General features: G+C 34.0%; 1 protein-coding gene across 2 annotated transcripts in view; it reads right to left on the bottom strand.

Annotated features, from left to right (window-relative positions):
- Positions 1 to 6501: 6501 nt before the first annotated feature.
- Cops4 (COP9 signalosome subunit 4) overlaps positions 6502 to 18470 on the bottom strand; it is a 34121-nt gene continuing 22152 nt past the window's right edge. The window contains exons 8-10 of one of the 2 annotated variants that reach the window (XM_076864695.1): positions 14560 to 14675; positions 12762 to 12846; positions 6502 to 7016 (exon numbers count right to left, since the gene is read on the bottom strand). In XM_076864695.1, the coding sequence (XP_076720810.1) occupies positions 6883 to 7016; positions 12762 to 12846; positions 14560 to 14675 (335 nt within the window). In that variant the 3' untranslated portion in view covers positions 6502 to 6882. The remainder of the gene's footprint in view (positions 7017 to 12761; positions 12847 to 14559; positions 14676 to 18470) is intronic. The other variant, XM_076864696.1, reaches the window with a different exon arrangement.

The following is an 18470-nucleotide window of genomic DNA, read 5'->3' as shown; positions in this document are numbered from 1 at the left end:
GCCATTTGAGAATAATACAGTTTCTCATGTCAAATCTGATATCATCTTGGACCATAGTAGGTCCAGGGATATTACACATTCTCATTTCACATATGCCGAGCAGATTTCTCTTTTGAAATCCAACAAATTTATGAGATTTTTCTTGTCTTTGTTCACAAATTTGTGAATAATCCGTGCATTTATGATACACATAACACAGATACCAACTATTCAAGTACACAAAGGCCCACATCATTTTTTACTTCAAATGGAAGTGGAGTATCTGGAAACCAACCAAATATGTTTATACATTGACACCATTGAAATTGTTACAGGTACCCACTATCTTTGGATGAGGCACAATGGCTTTCCTCTTCATTTCTTTTTTCCATCTTTGAATTTTGCCAATTCCATTCTATCTTTCCCCTTGCCTCCTTTGCTGAAAATAAAAATCTCCTTACATACACTGTCACCATATCATCAGATTCATCAACTGTAGAAAAAGAGGTTGTAAGAATCTAAGATGGTATCTTTCTTTCTTTAGTGATTTTGTATTTCTATCCAGCAGTAGTGTGTACAGAAAATATTATGGAGATGCCATTAATTTTCCCTCATGTTTACATCTTGAGGCAGAAGTATCCACCTTCTACTTGAAGCTATAGATAATCAAAGGGTGGGCTATATGAGAAAAAAAAATCTGGGCTATTGAAAAATTATTATGTAAATTTTGAAAGGAAAATATGTCAAGAGCATGGTTTTTAAATTTATTTGAGCTTCATTTTGAAACTTTTAAAAACCCAACTATTTCACATTTGACTTATTAGCTCCAGAGAAGATATATGAATCTGTGCCCAGAGCAAGATCTTCTACTGCCTACTAAACAAGTCCATCTGGGAGTCCCTTAGGTCTTTACCCAACAGGTCCAACAATATCACTTACTCAGTTGTTCAAAGTGAAAAGTCCAGATATCAATGAACTCTCCACTGTCTCATCATATCCTTCTGCCATGTCCCCCCATCCAATCAGACTCCAACTTCCGTTCCTTAAACTCCATCTGAAACCCCCAAAGGGTGATCTAATTTGCTACTGTGTCCTCAGTGTCTAGAAACATGACAGGCACTTATGTACCTGTTCAAATCATTTATTGAGGAGATGAATCTGTCCTCTCCTCTTTGTCTCCACTGCCATAAATGCTGTCCTTGTGATCTCTTTGGCAAATGATGTTCACTGCCTCTGAACTAGTATGCTGGCCTCTGGTAATGCCAGCAACCCTTGCCTTCTCTCTAATCCATCCTATTTAGTGTCTTCATGAGTTAATTTGCAAATTTTCTGTAAAACATTTTTGCTGAGTGCTACAGCCCAGGCATTTTTGCCAGAAGGAGTGGTTGAGAGGTGAGCCAGGGAGCCATTGAGATGATGATGGTTATGTTAAGCTGTGTATTCAATTGTATATTAGACCCCTGCGGTCCACCTCAGCCTGCTACTTTGGAGTTCTCCTGCTACTTTGGAGTTCTCTCGGGGATTCCTGGAGAGTTCCTGGAGAGTTCGAGTTGGTTGGGGAAGTGCCGGAGGAGGGATTTTCTGGTTGGTGGTGTTTCCTGGAAGGGCCGTGTGGGTGGTGTTTGTGGGAGTTCGGACAATAAAGGAGTTCCTGTTTTGAACCTACAAGTGCCTTGTGGCGGCTTGGTTATTTTGTGCCCATCCAGACTGCGGCACATTTTTCTAGAAAAATGTAGCCTCAGTTTACCTCTTTAATCTACTCTTCTGCTGCTTCTCCTTTTTAAATATTTGTTTAGTTGTAGATGGACACAATACCTTTATTTTATTTATTTTTATACAGTGCCAAGGATCGAATCCAGTGCCTCACACATGCAAGACGAGCACTCTACCACTAAGCCACAATCCCAGCCCTCCTGCTACTTTTTTGCTCTCAAAATTCCCAATATTTCCTGCCTCCACTACACACATTTTTAAAATTTCAAATTCCTATTTTTGTTGCTGGTATATAGGAAAGCAATTGATTTTCATCTATTAGCCTAGTTTCCTGTATCTGCCACAAATGCTTATTAGTTTGAGGAGGTTTTGTTTTGTTTTTGATTATTTGGGGGTTTCATCTGCCAGGCCACAGAAGCAGTGACATCATTAATTCATTTCCTTTGCTTTGTTCCTTACATGACCAGCATCCCAAGGAGCAGCTGTCATGGCATCTACACAATTAAAGCTGCTTTCTACAGACAACATTCACTTGCCCTAGGTCCCAGCATAGTGAGGGAGTCAGTGTCCTTCTAGAGAGGCATTCTGGCTCTGGTTGCTCTCATGGTTTCCTGGGCCCCGCTAGGTCCTTGTGAACTGAGAGAGGCATTTGAGGGACTTGGTATGGAGTCTTTAAGGATGATAGATCTATTTTTTCTGTACCTATTGGTATGATATGTGATTTTTCTTCTTTAGCCTGTTGATGTGATGGATTATATTAACTGATTTTTGAATGTCGAACTAGCTTTGAATACCTGGAATAAATTCCACTTGAAGATATATAGTTTTTTGTTTTTTGTTTTTTTTTACTCATTGTTGGATTTGATTTGCTATTATTAATTAATAATTTTTGCATCTATGAGAAATATGGGTCTATAGTTTCTCTTTCTTAATCTGGTTTGGTAAGACTGTCATCATAGAATGGGTTAAGAAGCAATTTTGCTGCTTCTTTTTTTGGGAAGCAACTGTAGAGAATTGGCATTTCTTTTTTTTTCGAGAGAGAAAATTTTTTAATATATATATATTTAGATTTCAGTGGATTTTTATGTGGTACTGAGGATCTAACCCAGTGCCCCACGCATGCCAGGCAAGCGTGCTACCGCTTGAGCCACATCCCCAACCCTGAGAATTGGTATTTCTTTCTTAAATATTTGGTAGCATTCATCAGTGAACCCATCTGGGCCTAGTACTTTCTGTTATGAAAAATTATTGATTATTGATTCAATTTTTTTTCTTTTGGTACCAGAAATTGAACTTAGGGGCACTTAACCACTGACCCACAGACCTACCCTTTTCTGTATTTTATTTAGAGACAGGGCCTCACTAAGTTGCTGAGGTTGGCTTTGGACTCCTGCCTCAGCCTCCTGAGCCACTGGAATTACAGGCGAATGCTACCATGACTGGGTATTGATTCAGTTTCTTCTACAAATATAGGCCCTTTCAGATTATTTCTTTGTGTGTGAACTATAGCAGATTGTGTCTTTTAGGAATTTCATTTCACATAGATTATCGAGTTTGTGGGGACAGAGCCGTTCAAATTTATTATTTATGGCATCTGTAGTGATGGCCCCTCTTTCATTTCTGATTTTAGTAATTTGTGTCTTTTCTCTTTTTTCTTTATCTTAGCTTAGCTTGCAGCTTACCAATTTTATTTTTAAAGCATCAGGTTTTTTTTGTTTTCATTGATTTTTATTTATTAATTTCCAACTTTCAATCTTATCAATTTCTTATCTGGTCTGCTTTTAATTTTTATTATTCTCTCTTTTGCTTAATTGGTATTTGATTTTCTCTTTTTTTCTAATTTCTCAAATTGGAAGCTTAGATTATTGTTTTAATTCTTTTTCTTTTCTACTAATGCATTCAATGCTATAAATATCTCTCTAGTACTGTATCCCACAAATTTTGACAAGTTGTATTTTGATTGTATTCAAAATATTTTGAAATTTGTCTCAAGGTTTCTTTTTTGAGTCATGCATTGTTTAGAATCATGTTATTTAATCTCCAAGTATTTGAGGATTTTCCAGCTGTCTTTATATTATTAATTTCTGGTTTCATTCTGTTGTGACCTGAAAGTATACATTGTGTAGGTTCTATTCTTTTAAATTTGTTAAGGTGTGTTTTATGGACTAGGATGAGTTTTTTGTTTGTTTGTTTGTTTGTTTTAGTTAGTTTTGTGGTCTTAGTGAATGTTCTATGTGACCCTGAGAATGTGGATCCCATTGTTTGAAGCAATCTGTATAGTCAATTATGTCTAGTTTGTTAAGAGGTTGAGCTCAACTATGTCCTTAGTGATTCTCTGTCCACTAAAGCTGGCTATTGGTGACAGAGGATGTTGAAGTCTAAAACTGTTTCTTGCAATTTTAGAGTTTTAGCCCTATGGCTGTTTTTTGGCTTAGGGTGCAAGATATATATATATATATATATATATATATATATATATATATATATATATATATATATATATATATATTTTTTTTTTTTTTTTTAATGTGGTCTTGCTAAATTGCTGAGGCTAACCTGGAACTTGCTATCCTCCTACCTCAGCTTCCTGAGTCTGTGGGGCTCTAGGTGGGTACCATGGTGTCCAGCTTCTGGTTTACCTTGTATATATATTTTTTACCCCACATATTTTGATACTGTATTTGTGTGGGGCAAGGGGGTGTGCTGGGGATTGAACCCAGGGCTTGTGCATGCGAGGCAAGCACTCTACCAACTGAGCTATATCCCCAGCCTGATGCTGTATTATTGTGTCTGGTTTTAAGTAAGCATTTTGATTCAATTTTCTCTTAGCATAGCAATTTTTTAAAATTAGTGATTGCCCTCGTGTTTGCAATATACATTTCCAAGCAATCTAATTCTGCTTTCAAGAACACTATTGTTTCACGGTAGTGTAGGTAACTAGAGAGTATTCTCAATTCGTTACTCCTATCCTTTACAACATCATTTCACTTATCCATGTTATAATCACCCATATATTGTTGCTATTACTTCTTTGACCAGTTATCTGTCAGATCGACTAAAAATTTTAAAAGAAAATACTGCTTTAACTTTCATTTCTTTCTGCTCTAATCTTCCTTTATGTAAGTCTTGAGTTTTTAACTCCTATGTTTTCCTTCTCTCTGAAGAATTTAACATTTTTTTAAGACAGGCCTCCTGGCAAAAAATTCTTAGTTTTTTTGTGTGTGATATTAGAAGGGTATCTTTGCTGTATAAAATCTATGGTGGTAGGGCGTTTTTCTTTAACACCTTAAATATTTCCAGTCTGCTCTTGTTTTGTATGATTTCTGATGAGAAATCCAATGTAATTCTCATTCATGTTCTTCTACAGATAAGGTGTTTTATTCTTTTGGCTTTTTTTTTCAAGATTTTCTCTTTGGTTTTCTGCAGTCTGAATATAACTAGGTGTAGGGTTTTTTTGGTATTTATTCTACTTGATATTTTCATTTTGGCTTTGGGCCTTTTTGGGTGGTTGATTGGTTTGGAGTTGTGTATTGTACCTGAGTTTTTATGCATGATAGGCAAGAACTCTACCACTGAGCTACATCCCCAACTCTTACTTGATGTTTTGAGCTTTTTAGGACTGTGGTTTGGTGTATATCAATTCTGGAAAATTCTTAACAATTTTTATTTCAAATATTTCTTCTGTATCCCTCTTTTTTTCCCTCCTGGTATTCGCATTTACATATGACACTTTTTTCTAATTGTTCCACAGTTCTTGGATATTGTTTCACTTTTCTCATTCTTTTTTCTCTTTGTATTTCAGTTTGGGGAGTTTCTGTTGACATACTTTTAAACTCATGGATTGTTCCTCACCTCCTAATGATGAGCCCATCCACAGCATTAATTTCTGTGGTAGTATTTATTTCTAGCACTTTGATTCTTAGTTTCCATCTCTCCACTTGTATTACCCTATGTTCTTGCATGTTGTCTACTTTTTCCATTAGAGCTCTTGATATGTTAATCATAGTTGTTTTAAATTCCTGGTCTGATAATTCCAATAGCCTTACCATTTCTTAATCTAGTTCTGATCCTTCATGTACCTCTTCAGATTGTTTTCTGGCCTATGAGCCTTCTAGTTTTTTGGTTGAAAGCCAGATATATCAAGCAATAGATAATTAGACTTCTAACTGAAGCTTTTGTTAATCTGGGCAGGGCCCAGACTGTTTGTTATACCTGTAACTGAATAAGACTTGTTTTCTCTCCCCTCCTCCATTGTTTTGGGTTTTCCAAAGAATTCCTTCTTAAATTCCTTTTTAAATGTGTTTTGTAGCTTTCATTATCCAGTTATTATACTGGATTCCTATTGATGTGGTTATATGGTATTTGGGAAGCTGTTTTTTAGTTTAATTCCTGGTTGTTACACTCAGTAGTATTTCTTTATTGTTCCTCCCCTCACATGACAGAAAGGTTAAAGGAGGCTAGAATTTTCTACACTTTCTCTAAACAGTCTGTTTAGTGGTTTTTGTGCTGTAAGGATGTCATGCTGACTTCTGAGATTTTTACATATTGGAGCTGAAATAGAAAGTCACTCACTTTTTTTTTTTTTTTTTTAAAGTCCTTCACCATATTCTCTATAGGCCCAGCTTCAAAGAGGCAGCTTCTCCTTGTGTGCTCTAGTACTTGATACTACTCCAAAGATTAAATTTACTGTCTCTTGGCTTGGTGACACTTTGAATTTCTGGAGAACAGGCATGATATCTTTTCTTCGTTTTGTAGCATATAATATAAATCAATGTCTGCTGAATTGAAGGAAAAAATACTTTTCACTAATTAAAAACAAAGAACTACTTTTATTTGGCTCATTTCTCAATTTATTAGAATAACCACATTTTAGAGGCACAAAGCACTTAAGTTTACATGACTACAAAGTTATCACAAATTCCAAACTTTTTAGCCATAGATATTTTTACCTTTGTTTAAAGAAAAAGCTTTCAAAACATCTGAGTTAGCTCAATACACAGACCCTGAATATATGGGAACTACATATTTTTAAATGCTTGTACTTCCTGCTCTAATGTCTTCTTTAAGTGGAATCCAGCATAAAAGGGATTGAAATGTATAAGGTCACGATGCAAATGCTTTGGAGGGAAAGTGAAATCAATCTGCACAACATGGAAAAAGATGTAGTGTGTACAGAAGTTCTGTAAGGGTTCACTGAGCCATCTGGGCTTCCATGGCTTGTGCTGTCCATTCTGGGGCTGTTTGACTAATTTTCTCCAAGAGGTTATTCACTTGGAAACAAAGTGATTGGATCTGCTTGTCCCATGTTGGCAGGGCTTCTCGTGCTAAGATTAAAAAAAAAAAAAAAAAAGTAAATAATGCAAAAAATCTGAAATGACTCTTTTGTATTTACAGCAAATGGGAATTAAAAGATAAATATAATAATATTTATTTGTAAAGTTTTTTCCAAAAAATCTTAGCTAAAATAGGTGAGCTAACTAAGCAATAGTTAAGAACTCAAACCATTAACAGGGTATATAACATAAAACATATGCACACAGATAAATGTTATTATTATGAACTCTTGAAAACAAAATAAAGTCATTAACTAAACAACCTCAATCACATGAACGCATGCAAACACGCGCACATGCACACACACACACACACACACACACACACACACACCCTTATTAAAACAGTTTTTCCTTTAACTAATCATACAACACTGCCATCTACAGGGGAAAATAAATCTACTTATATAGTCTAATACTGCCTCTGTTTGAATAACATTTAAACACAAACAAACCCAATAACAACCACCCAAAACACTACCTTGAATCCACCAGATTTTTCTCTATGTCAGCAAAATGTAGTTAGAAATGAAAAAATGGAGGGAAGTCTCATTCAGATGAGCAGCAAAATTTACCAATAAGGGGCAGAGATTTAATGGAAAAAGATATATAAAATCATAATAAAGGCTGGGTATGGTAGTACACGGTTATAATCCATGAGGCTCTGGAGGCTGAGACAGGAGAATCGCAAGTTCAAAGCTAGCCTCAGCAAAAGTAAGGCACTAAGCAACTCAATAAAATATAAAATAGGGCTGGGGATGTGGCTCAGTGGTCAAGTGCCCCTGAGTTCATCCCTGATACCAAACAAACAAACAAAAAATCATAATAAAAGACACAAAATAAATTGGGTAGATATAAATCATATTCCAAGCAGAAATATGTAATATCATAAAAATATAAATTTTCCCCTGTGTTATAGATATGTAATGAAATCCCTTTCTATTTTGTTTTATGACCAGGACAAAGTCATTAAGTTAATATATAGAAGATTGGTGTTTGAGACTAACCAAGATAATTTTGAAAATGAAAAAGAAGGGCAGAATTGTGATATGCCACAACATGGATGAACCTCAAACTTACTATGCTGAATGAAAGAAACAAAAAGGTCCCATATTAGATGATTCCATTTATATTAAATTCCATAATAGGAAAATATAGAGACAGAAGGAAGTTGGGTAGCACCAGAAGCTGGGGGAAGGAAGAATAGGAATAACTGCTCATGGGCATGGATTTCTTTTGGGGGCAACAAAAATTTTTTCAAAACTAGTTAGAGATGGAAGTACACTAGACAGGGAGGGAGTATGTGGTACTGAATTGTTTGCTTTAAAATGGTTAATTATGTTATTCGATTTCAATCCCATAAAGTGAAAAGCAGTGGTGGGTAGTGCTTTACCAACAGTAACATTTACAATAAACTTATTATCACATTGTTGCAGATCAGGTGAATGAAGTACTTGCAATCATGTATGTGGAACCCCCCATATATCAGAGATCACAAATCAGAAAGAATGCTTACTTAATAAATTATACTTGCATAATTGATTATTCACCTAGAAAAATTAGATCATACCCTAAATCATCCACAAAAATGAACTACAGATAGATTAAATTTCTACATATAAAACAAAAGAAAGATAAAAATATTAGAAGAAATTTTAGGAAAACATTAGCTTTACCATAAGGTAAGATAGAAACATTTTCTTTTTTTTTTTTCAATACAGTCTCATTCAGAAGAGCAGCAAAATTTACCAACAAGGGGCACAGATAAACCATAAAATATAAAATTGACATGTTTGGCTGCAAAAAAGTTTAAGAAAATACACTTACAATAAGCATTTCCCTTATAGAAAAAAAACCTGATATGATGGGGAAAAATCAGTAATACATATAACAAAGTTAAAACAATCATTATACCAAAAACTATAAAAAATAGATAATGAAAGGTCAGGAAAGGTGTGGTAGAAAGAAGGAAATAGACAAGAAAAAGTAACATTAATTTACAGAATTGAAAATGCTAATGCCAAACAAATGGAAAGGTATTAAACTTCATTAATGCTAAAAAAAAATGCATATCTAAATAATAATGTCATCCCCCCCCCCCCTTAGATGGCAAAAGATTTAGAAAGCCATGACATCCAGCTATTGAAGATTCGTTTTCTCATTCTGGTAGAATTCTAAACAACTATACTTTTCTGGAAAGCTAACTGGTAGTATCTCTTAAAAGTAAAAATACATATATCCTTTGAGGGCTGGGGATATAGCTCAGTTGGCAGAGTGCTTGCCTTGCATGCACAAGGCCCTGGGTTCAATCCCCAGCACCACATACACACACCAAAACAACAACAATAACAAATCCTTTGATGCAACAATGTTACTTCTAAGCCTGTTCTATAGAAATAAGTGTATTCTATAGAAATAAGTGTATTGGTACATAAATACAAAAGGAAGCCAAGCAAGGTGGTAGAGGTCTATAATCCCACTAGCTCACAGGGCTGAGGCAAGAGGATCACAAGTTCCAGGCCGGCCTCAGCAGCTTAATGGAGCCCTCAGTGACATTTTAATGAGACTCCATCCCAAAATTAAGGACCAGGAATGTAGTTCAGTGGTAGAGCACCCATGGGTTCAAACCCCACTGATTAAAAAAAAAAGGGGGGGGGGGCAACCACTTGACAATGGTAAAGATTTGAACTCAATGAAATATTACATAGCTATAAAACAAATTAGATTGCTATTTATAACTTGAAAATATATCCATAGTATAATAAATTTGAAAAGCAATTTTAAGTATTATGTACTTTAAAATACTTGTAATCCCACTTTTAAAAGACATCTATGTTTTTACATTATCTTGCATAGCATCTAGAAAGACACACAAGGTTCACAGACATTATTAGTTACATCAGAGACCTTAGAGGAAAAGAAAAGGAGTGGGAAAATATTATGAATGCTTCCTTTATTTACCATTGTAATGCTTTACTTGTTATGAGCATATTTACCATTACTTTTTGAGATCTAAGAAAATTAGAAAAATATTTTATATATTAACTTAATATAAGTTAATTTGAATGACCCTTGGTGATACCTCTGCCATGCTACTTGTCATCTACAGTGTTTATTTCTCATTTTCTGTGCACTAGTCACTGGATGTTGAATATACTGTGTAAAATATGACAGTATTAATATCTGCCATCAGGAAGTTCAGCTTGGAAGCAGAAGGAAACATTTAGACAAAGATATACAATTGAAAATTATTACGATTAATGTTAGGAAGAAATTCAGGGTGACATGAGAACATACAAAGCTACCCCTAATCTGGAGAGATAAGAAGATACCTACTGATTAACACTGTTCAAATTGAGACGTGGGACAAAACAAAGATGGCTAAAGAGGGTGAATATTTAGGAGGTTTGATAGAGGCAAGAATTTACAATGCTGAAAAAAATACAAAGAACTATGTGGCTGGATTGGTGAGAGAAAGCTAAAGAGGATCAGGAAGGGTATTTTGGAAACTTTGTAGAGCTTTGACAAGCAACAGGGAAGTCATTCATCAGAGTGTAAACAAAAACAACATGATTCGATCGTTAGAGTTTTTTAAAATTTCTTTTTTATGTTTGCATTTTTAAAAGATCACAATCACTCTGGCTAGCAGGAAAAAAGATTAGAAAGGAGCAATTGTAGATATGAAGTAGGGGAAAGGCTTCTGTCTCTACAGCAGAAGAGGTTAGGATAGTAGGGTTAGAATAGTAGAATAGGTGACAGGGCTGGGGCTGGGGCTCAGCGGTAGAGTGCTCATCTAGCACATGCGCAGCACTGGGCTCAATCCTCAGCACCACATAAAAATAAATAAAATAAAGGCATTGTGTCCAACTGCAAGTAAAAAAATATTAAAAAAAAAAAAGAATAGGTTGGCAAGTGGTACAAAATGAAGAAAAGCAAAAGGATTCTATATGCCATTAAAAGGAATAACTGGCAGGTTTCTGGGCAGTGAAGGAGAAGAGGACATTAAGAACAAGGAATGTTGGAGAAAGTGAACAATGCAGTTTTTGAATGGCTAGGATCACACAGGAAAGAGAGATAATGAATTCAGTTTTGGATATGTGTTCATTCTAAGATGCCCATGAAGCAGTCAAGTACAAACACCGTAATAATGAACTAAAGCCATGGGCTGGGAATCAAAGATTGACATGAAAGTAAATGTAGCCACTGTCTACAAAGAGATGGTAGCTGAATCAAGGGGGCCATAAGCAACTCCAATATTTAAAGGTACCACAGAATCTATAATGACTGCAAAGAATACCTGGTGAAGTAGTAAGGAAAGCAGAAAAATGAGCTGGAGAAGAAAGAAATCAAGGCAGCATTAGTGATGGTAGTGAGGTGTCCAAATAGGAAAGTGAGCAACACCATTCAGTTTTTTGAAAAGTCAAGATGAAGTCTCAAAGATAAAACGATCTTTCTTTAAATGGGAGAGACCTGTGTACACTTAAATATTAATGAAAAAAGGTCAACAAAGTAAAAAAAGAATGAAAACAAACAAAAATTTAACTGCTAACTTCAAGTTCCTAAAACAGTACTTTTCTTCTTCTTCTTAAATGAGTGGGTGGGGAAGTAGAGGATAGAGAAGCACAGGCAAAAGAAATGGACAGGGAGATGGAAAACATCTCCAATATAACAAGAAAGACAAAAAAATATTTAGGTCTATACCTAAAATTTAGAGGTTTTAAATCTGATCAAGAGGTTAAAATAATTTTACAATGATGCATTTTCTTTTTCTTATTTTGTGAAACAGGAAATAAGGGTTTTTGTTCAGAGAGAGGAAAAAAGTCATAGGTTAAAGAAAAATCAAATCCGAAATAGTTATTGCACAGTGGTGGACTAGAAAAATGTACCATGAATCCTAGGTAGTATTGAGGACGTGTGATCTTAAATTTTCAGTGTACCTGTCTGATACTTGATCCTCCTCCAGCAACACTAGCTAGCTATTCATGTGCAGGTTTGGAAAAGACATTCTGTCTTTCAAGGTGAAGTTTCCTGGACAGCTGGAATAAAAAGTCAACAGGCAAGTAAGTATTCTAGGGTACCTGTAAAAAAGTAATTAAACTAATGGATTATGGAATCCAAGCCAATTAGAAAGAAAAGTAAAGACAAATAAAAGGGTTTCACTGACTGGAAGGAAGAAAAGAGTCAATCAGCAGCTCCCATGTGGTCAAGGAAGAGCTGTGGGATGGGAGTAAGTAGAATGGGAGAAACTGAGACAGACCAACAGAGAAAAAGGGAAAAGGTTATGGTCAGAGTGAGGTATTTCAAATTAAAATTTTACAAGTGGAACAGTCCTGGATACAACAAAGACCAGGGTGTAATGGATGTGGGAATAAAGAGCAGAAAGGATATCAGACAAAGTGAAGGGATCCACTTACCTGCTCGCTTCCATTAGTTTAATGAGCTGCTGAATAGAAAATGCAACTGGCATTTCCACATGCCCAATACATCTTATGAGGTCAATAAATGTTTGATAAGTAATTGAGTAAACTCATAAAATTCAAGTTTCAATTTTTCCTTAGTTTAGCAAATGCTGCATTAAGCAGATTCATGAATATAAAGTTATTTAAAATTATTTCTTAGAAATAGACTTATTCCAGTAGTAAAATTCTGTGTCAAAAGAAATTATTCAATATATTTTAATCATACATGTGCAAAATTCACTGCCATTTCATAAAACAGATACACAAAACTTCTTACTTTCAAAATGAACTATTCCATCAATCTGGTCAATAAATCCATTCATACGTCCTTCTGTTATCATTTGGGATGCTATCTTTTCTGCCTATTAAAAAAAAACAATAAATTTTCAAACTTATTACATCTAAGAGTTATTCACATATAAGAGAATTGAAAACTTCTGGTTTATCTATCTCTAAGCTTTACATATACATTCATCTGCCAACCATTAGAAAAACATGTCTTATAAATCTGCTTATTTTCCTAATTATTTGTGGGCATTACATTATTTTAAGTCAATTTGGATATATTCTTGTCAGATTTTAAACAAGAATCTAACCCTTTGACCAATTTTTTCTTCTGCTCAAAATCAACTAACAATTTTCTTTTCACTAGGATCTTCCCCTGGAGGAAAAAACCTAGTTTTTATTTCATTTCAATTTCCACAGTGTTTATTGTCCCAAAAACTCTTTAAGTTACATATTTTTAAAAAAATATATTAAAAGAAGGAATAGATGTTCAGATTCAAAGGATTTAAAAGACAATTAAAGGGGAGCAAAGGATCTTCCATCTTAGCTCCTGAAGACATATTTAATGTCTAGTATGTGAATGCAAACAGCATTGGAAGTCATTTATTACTTCAAAAGCAATTAAATCACTGCTAACAGACTACGACTATCATTTATTGTTTCAAGTACATTAATTTCTTTTAGGATCAGCAAGGGGATTATACCTCAAAATCTAAGAAGAAAGCATCTTTTAAATGGTAACTTAAGTCTTGGTTCCCAAAAAGAAATTGTTAGAAAATCCTAAATTGAAATTTCACTACCAGATAAAAGGGGAATTCGACACATAATTGTCTGACTTTAAGGTTAAAGTTGCTTACTTTTAATACTATTTAAAATTGAGAGAACATTTTGTAAATAACTGAAACACCCTTTACATACCATTGGTACATTGTTGGAATTTATATATGACCAACCAACTTGGAAGAGTGAAATTAAATTTTCTTGTAAGTCCTTAGTAAATCCTAAGGATGAAATTAAATTCCCTAATAATTCAATCCTAAGAATGAAATTAAATATATATATGGCTAACTGAATCCTAATTAAATTAAATTCCTTAGGAGTAAATTCCTCATATATACTTAAGACACATTTTTTAAATTAAAACTGATCACAGAAATTGCAACAGAATAGCCTGAGGTATTTCCATATCATTCTCTCAAAAGATAAAATATTTGGGGCTGGGGTTGTGGCTCAGCAGTAGAGCGCTCACCTAGCATGTGGGAGGCGCTGGGTTTGATCCTCAGCACCACATAAAAATAAATAAATAAAATAAATGTATTGTGTCCAACTACAACTAAAAACAAAATATTAAAAAAAAGATGAAATATTTAACCTTCAAGTTAATCTAGTGCAAAAAAAGAAGGCATGTATCAATATCAATTTTTTAAAAATCAGAAATCATTATGAAGAAGATATAAATAAACACTAAACAAAGATATCCTCATGAAATGGGTGTCATAATCTGGAAGTCTATAGATTTCCATTCTAGATAACTTTATCATAAACACAATTTTTAAAAACCAAAACTAAAAGTACTAAGGCAATTCCATTACAATAGCATTTCAGTATTTAAACAATTTATTTTCATTTACTTGAAGGTTTTTATGTGTTGTAATGTAGTTTTATTTTTGCTGCAGTGATTGACAACATTTACCAACTATGTATTTTATTTTCTCATTACTTCAACAGTTCTGAGTCAAAGTAGTTTTTTCAAAAGTAGTTTTTTTTATGTATTAGAATCAAGAAAATACCTTAGCTGCAGGGATCTCTAAAAGAGCTCCAAGTTCTTCAAAGGTAATATTATTATATAATTTGCTTGCAGACAACAAATTGTGTTCAATAACAGCTCTGTCCAAGATGCTAGAACCTTAAATATAAATAAGATAGTTATATATCATATACTTTAAAGGATGCATCTTTTTTTCTGAAAATTTCTAGGGTATAATAACTAGACCTTTTATTGATTTTCTGCTCTGCTCAAAATCATTACCCTTATTCCTCTGATCAGTATTTTAAAAGTAGCCAATACTCCTTTATTTGATACAATTTGATTAACATACAATTAAATAAAAGTAAAACAGCATTTGCAAAATTAGTGATTGCTAAGTACTTACTAAGTGAATGAATTTAACTGTTTGATTAAAAATTACAAAATAAAAAGGGCTGGGAATGTAGCTCAGTAGTGGAGTGCCCCTTGGTTTAATCTCCAGTACCACAAACAAATAAAAACAAACAAAAGTGTATCTGCAAATGGGAAAATACAACATGTTTTAGTAATTTTTAAATCTTATTTCTTAAAATTTTCTCTTATAATCATTACTGTGATAATGTAACAGCTGAGAATTAAGAATAGTAGGAGCTGGGGTTAAGGCTCAGTGGTAGAGCACTTGCCTAGCATGTATAAAGCACTGAGTTTGATCCTCAGAACCACATAAAAATAAATAAATAAATAAATAAAGGTATTCTGTTCATCTACAACTAAAAATAAATTAAAAAAATAAATAAGAAAGAAAGAAATAGGGACAATATTTTTATAGAGGCAGAACTGAAATCTTCTAATGTTGTAACTTATAAAAATCTATCCACAAAATCAATTGTATTTATATATATATCATTAATGAATAAACAAAATAAAATTAAGAAAACAATTGTGTCTAAAGAACATCAAAAAACACAAAGTACTTAGGAACAAAAAATATAAAACTTATAGTTTATAAAACACTGCTGCAAAAAAATTAAAAATAACTGAACAGTTTATGGCAGCTCAATTCACAATAGCTAAACTATGGAACCAACCCAGATACCCTTCCATAGATGAATGGATTTAAAAAACTGTGATATATATACACAATGGAATATTACTCAGCATTAAAAGAGAATAAAATTATGGCATTTGCAGGTAAATGGACAGAATTGGAGAATATCATGCTAAGCGAAGTAAGCCAATCCCCAAATACCAAAGGCTGAATGTTCTCTCTGATAAGTGGATGCTAATCCATAATAGGGGAGAGTATGGGAAAAATGGAGGAACTTTGGGCAAAGGGGAGAGAAGAAAGGGGAGGGAGTATGGAGGCAGGAAAGATGATGGAATGTGATGGGATATTATTACCCAGGTACATGTATGACTGCACATATGGTGCGATGCTACATCGTGTACAATCAGAGAAATGAAAAGTTGTGCTGCAATCATGTGTAATATATCAAAATGCATTCTGCTGTACACCTAATTTAAATAATTTTTTAAAAATAACTGAATAAGTGGGGAAGGCTGATATAGTTAAGTCGGCAGATTCAATGCAATCCCCCTATCAAAACCTTGGCTTGCTAATTTGTAGAAATTGATAGGTTGATTCTAAAATTCATCTGAAAATTGAAAAAACCCAGAAGAACCAAATAATCTTGAGGGCTGGGTTGTGGCTCAGTGGTAGTGCGCTTGCTTAGCATGTGTGAGGCACTGGATTCAATTCTCAGCACTACCTATAAATAAATGAATAAAATAAAGGTCCATCAACATCTTAAAAACAAATTATCTTAAAAAAAAACGAAGTTGTAGAATCTACATTCCCCAATTCGAAAACCAATTACAAAGATATAGCAATCAAGACATTGTAGTACTGGCATAAGGGCATAACTATTATTCAATGGAACAAAACTTAAAGAGTCCAGAAATACACTCACATTTATGGTCAATTGGTGGTCAACAAGAGTACCAAGACAATTCAATGGGAAAAGTAGTTTTTTCAACAAATGTTGTTGGGCCCACTGGATATACACATGCAAAAGAATTGAGTTAGATCCCTACCTCACACCATATAAAAAAATTCATTCAAAATAAATCAAAGACCTAAATGTAAGGGCTATTCCCATGAAGCTTTTAATAGAGTAAATCTTCATAACCTTGAATTAGGCAATGGTTTCTTATACATGACACCAAAGGACAAGAAAAAAAAGAATACAAATAAACTGTACTTCATCAAAATTAAAAACTTTCATACTTCAAAGGACACCATCAAAAAAGTAAAGTGAAAAAAAAAAGTGAAGAAGGCTAGAGGTGTAGCTCAGTGGTAGAACACATGCCTAACATATGTAAGGCCCTAGGTTCAATTCCCAGCATTGAAAAAAAAAAAACGTAAAGAGACTATACACAGAATGAGAAAAAATATTTCCCAATCATTTATCTGGTAAGGCACTTGTATCTAGACTATCTAAAGCATTGTTACAATATAATAATAAAAGGGCACATAACCCAATTTAAAAATTGGTAAAGGATCTGAAAAGATATTTTCCCAAAGAAGATTCACAAAAGGGCAATGAGCATAATGAAAAGGTATTCAACATTATTAGCTACCAGAGAACTTCAAATCAAAATCACAATGATACACCACTTCACCCAGTAGGATGGATAAATAAAAAAAATATATAATGACAAGTATGGATTAGACTGTGGTAAAACTGGAAAATTTACACCAGTTATAAGGAATATAAAATGCAGCTACTATTTGAAAAACACATTAGCAGATTCTTAAAAGACTAATTAGCCTGGTATAGTGGTGCACATCTGTAATTCCAGGGATACAGGAGGCTGAGGCAGGAGAATCACAAGTTCAAAGCCAGCCTCAGCAACTTAGCAAGGCCCTAAGCAACTTAGCCAGACCCTATCTCAAAATAAAAAATAAAAAGAAGTTGGGCTGCAGTTCAGTGATTAAGCATCCCTGGGTTCAATCCCCAGTCCAAAAAAAAAGACTAATAAAAACACAAAGTTATCATATGATTCAGTAATTCCATTTCTAGGAGTACACTCAATAGAATTGAAAACATATACATACAAAAACATTCATGCAGAAGTTCATAGTAGCATTAATAGCCCCAAAATAAAAACAACCTAAATGCCCATCAAATGACAAACAAATAAGTAAAATGGTACATCCCATGATAGAATATTCTTTGGTATTCCTTTATATTAAAGGAATAAAGTACTGATATGCACTATGTTTGAACTTTGAAAACATTATGCAAAGTGAAAAAAGTCAGCCACAAAAGGCCATATATGATTCCATTTATTTAAAATGTCCAAAATAGATAAACCTATAGGACAGAAAATAGATTAGTAATAATATTGCACAATTCTAGTAATATTAGAAACCACTAAAGTCAAAGTAAAAATTGTTTTAAGATTGCAAGTTAAGGGGATGGGGATGTGGCTCAAGCAGTAGCGCGCTTGCCTGGCATGCATGCGGCCCGGGTTTGATCCTCAGCACCACATACAAACAAAGATGTTGTGTCAGCCAAAAACTAAAAAATAAATATTAAAATTCTCTCTCTCTCTTTAAAAAAAAATTAAAAATTAAAAGAAACTGCCCAAGTCTTTAAAAAAAAAAAAAAAAAAAGATTGCAAGTTAAGAGCTGAGCATGGGTGGTACAAGCCTATAATCCCAGCAACCCAGTAGGCTGAGGGAGGAGGACTGAAAGTTTGAGTCCAGCCTCAGCAACTTAATGAGGCCCTGTTTCAAAGTAAAAAATAAAAAGGGATGGGGATGTAGTTCAGTGATCCAATACATATGGGTTCAACCTCCAGTTCCAAAATCAAGATTGTAAGCTGTGGGAATACCAGTAAACAAAAATGTCCAAGAAAGATAAATAAGGAAAGAAATGAGGTCTAAAA

Source organism: Callospermophilus lateralis, chromosome 8 (genome assembly GCF_048772815.1).
Source record: "Callospermophilus lateralis isolate mCalLat2 chromosome 8, mCalLat2.hap1, whole genome shotgun sequence".
NCBI classification, from domain to species: domain Eukaryota; kingdom Metazoa; phylum Chordata; class Mammalia; order Rodentia; family Sciuridae; genus Callospermophilus; species Callospermophilus lateralis.
This window is presented reverse-complemented; position numbering and strand designations above follow the sequence as displayed.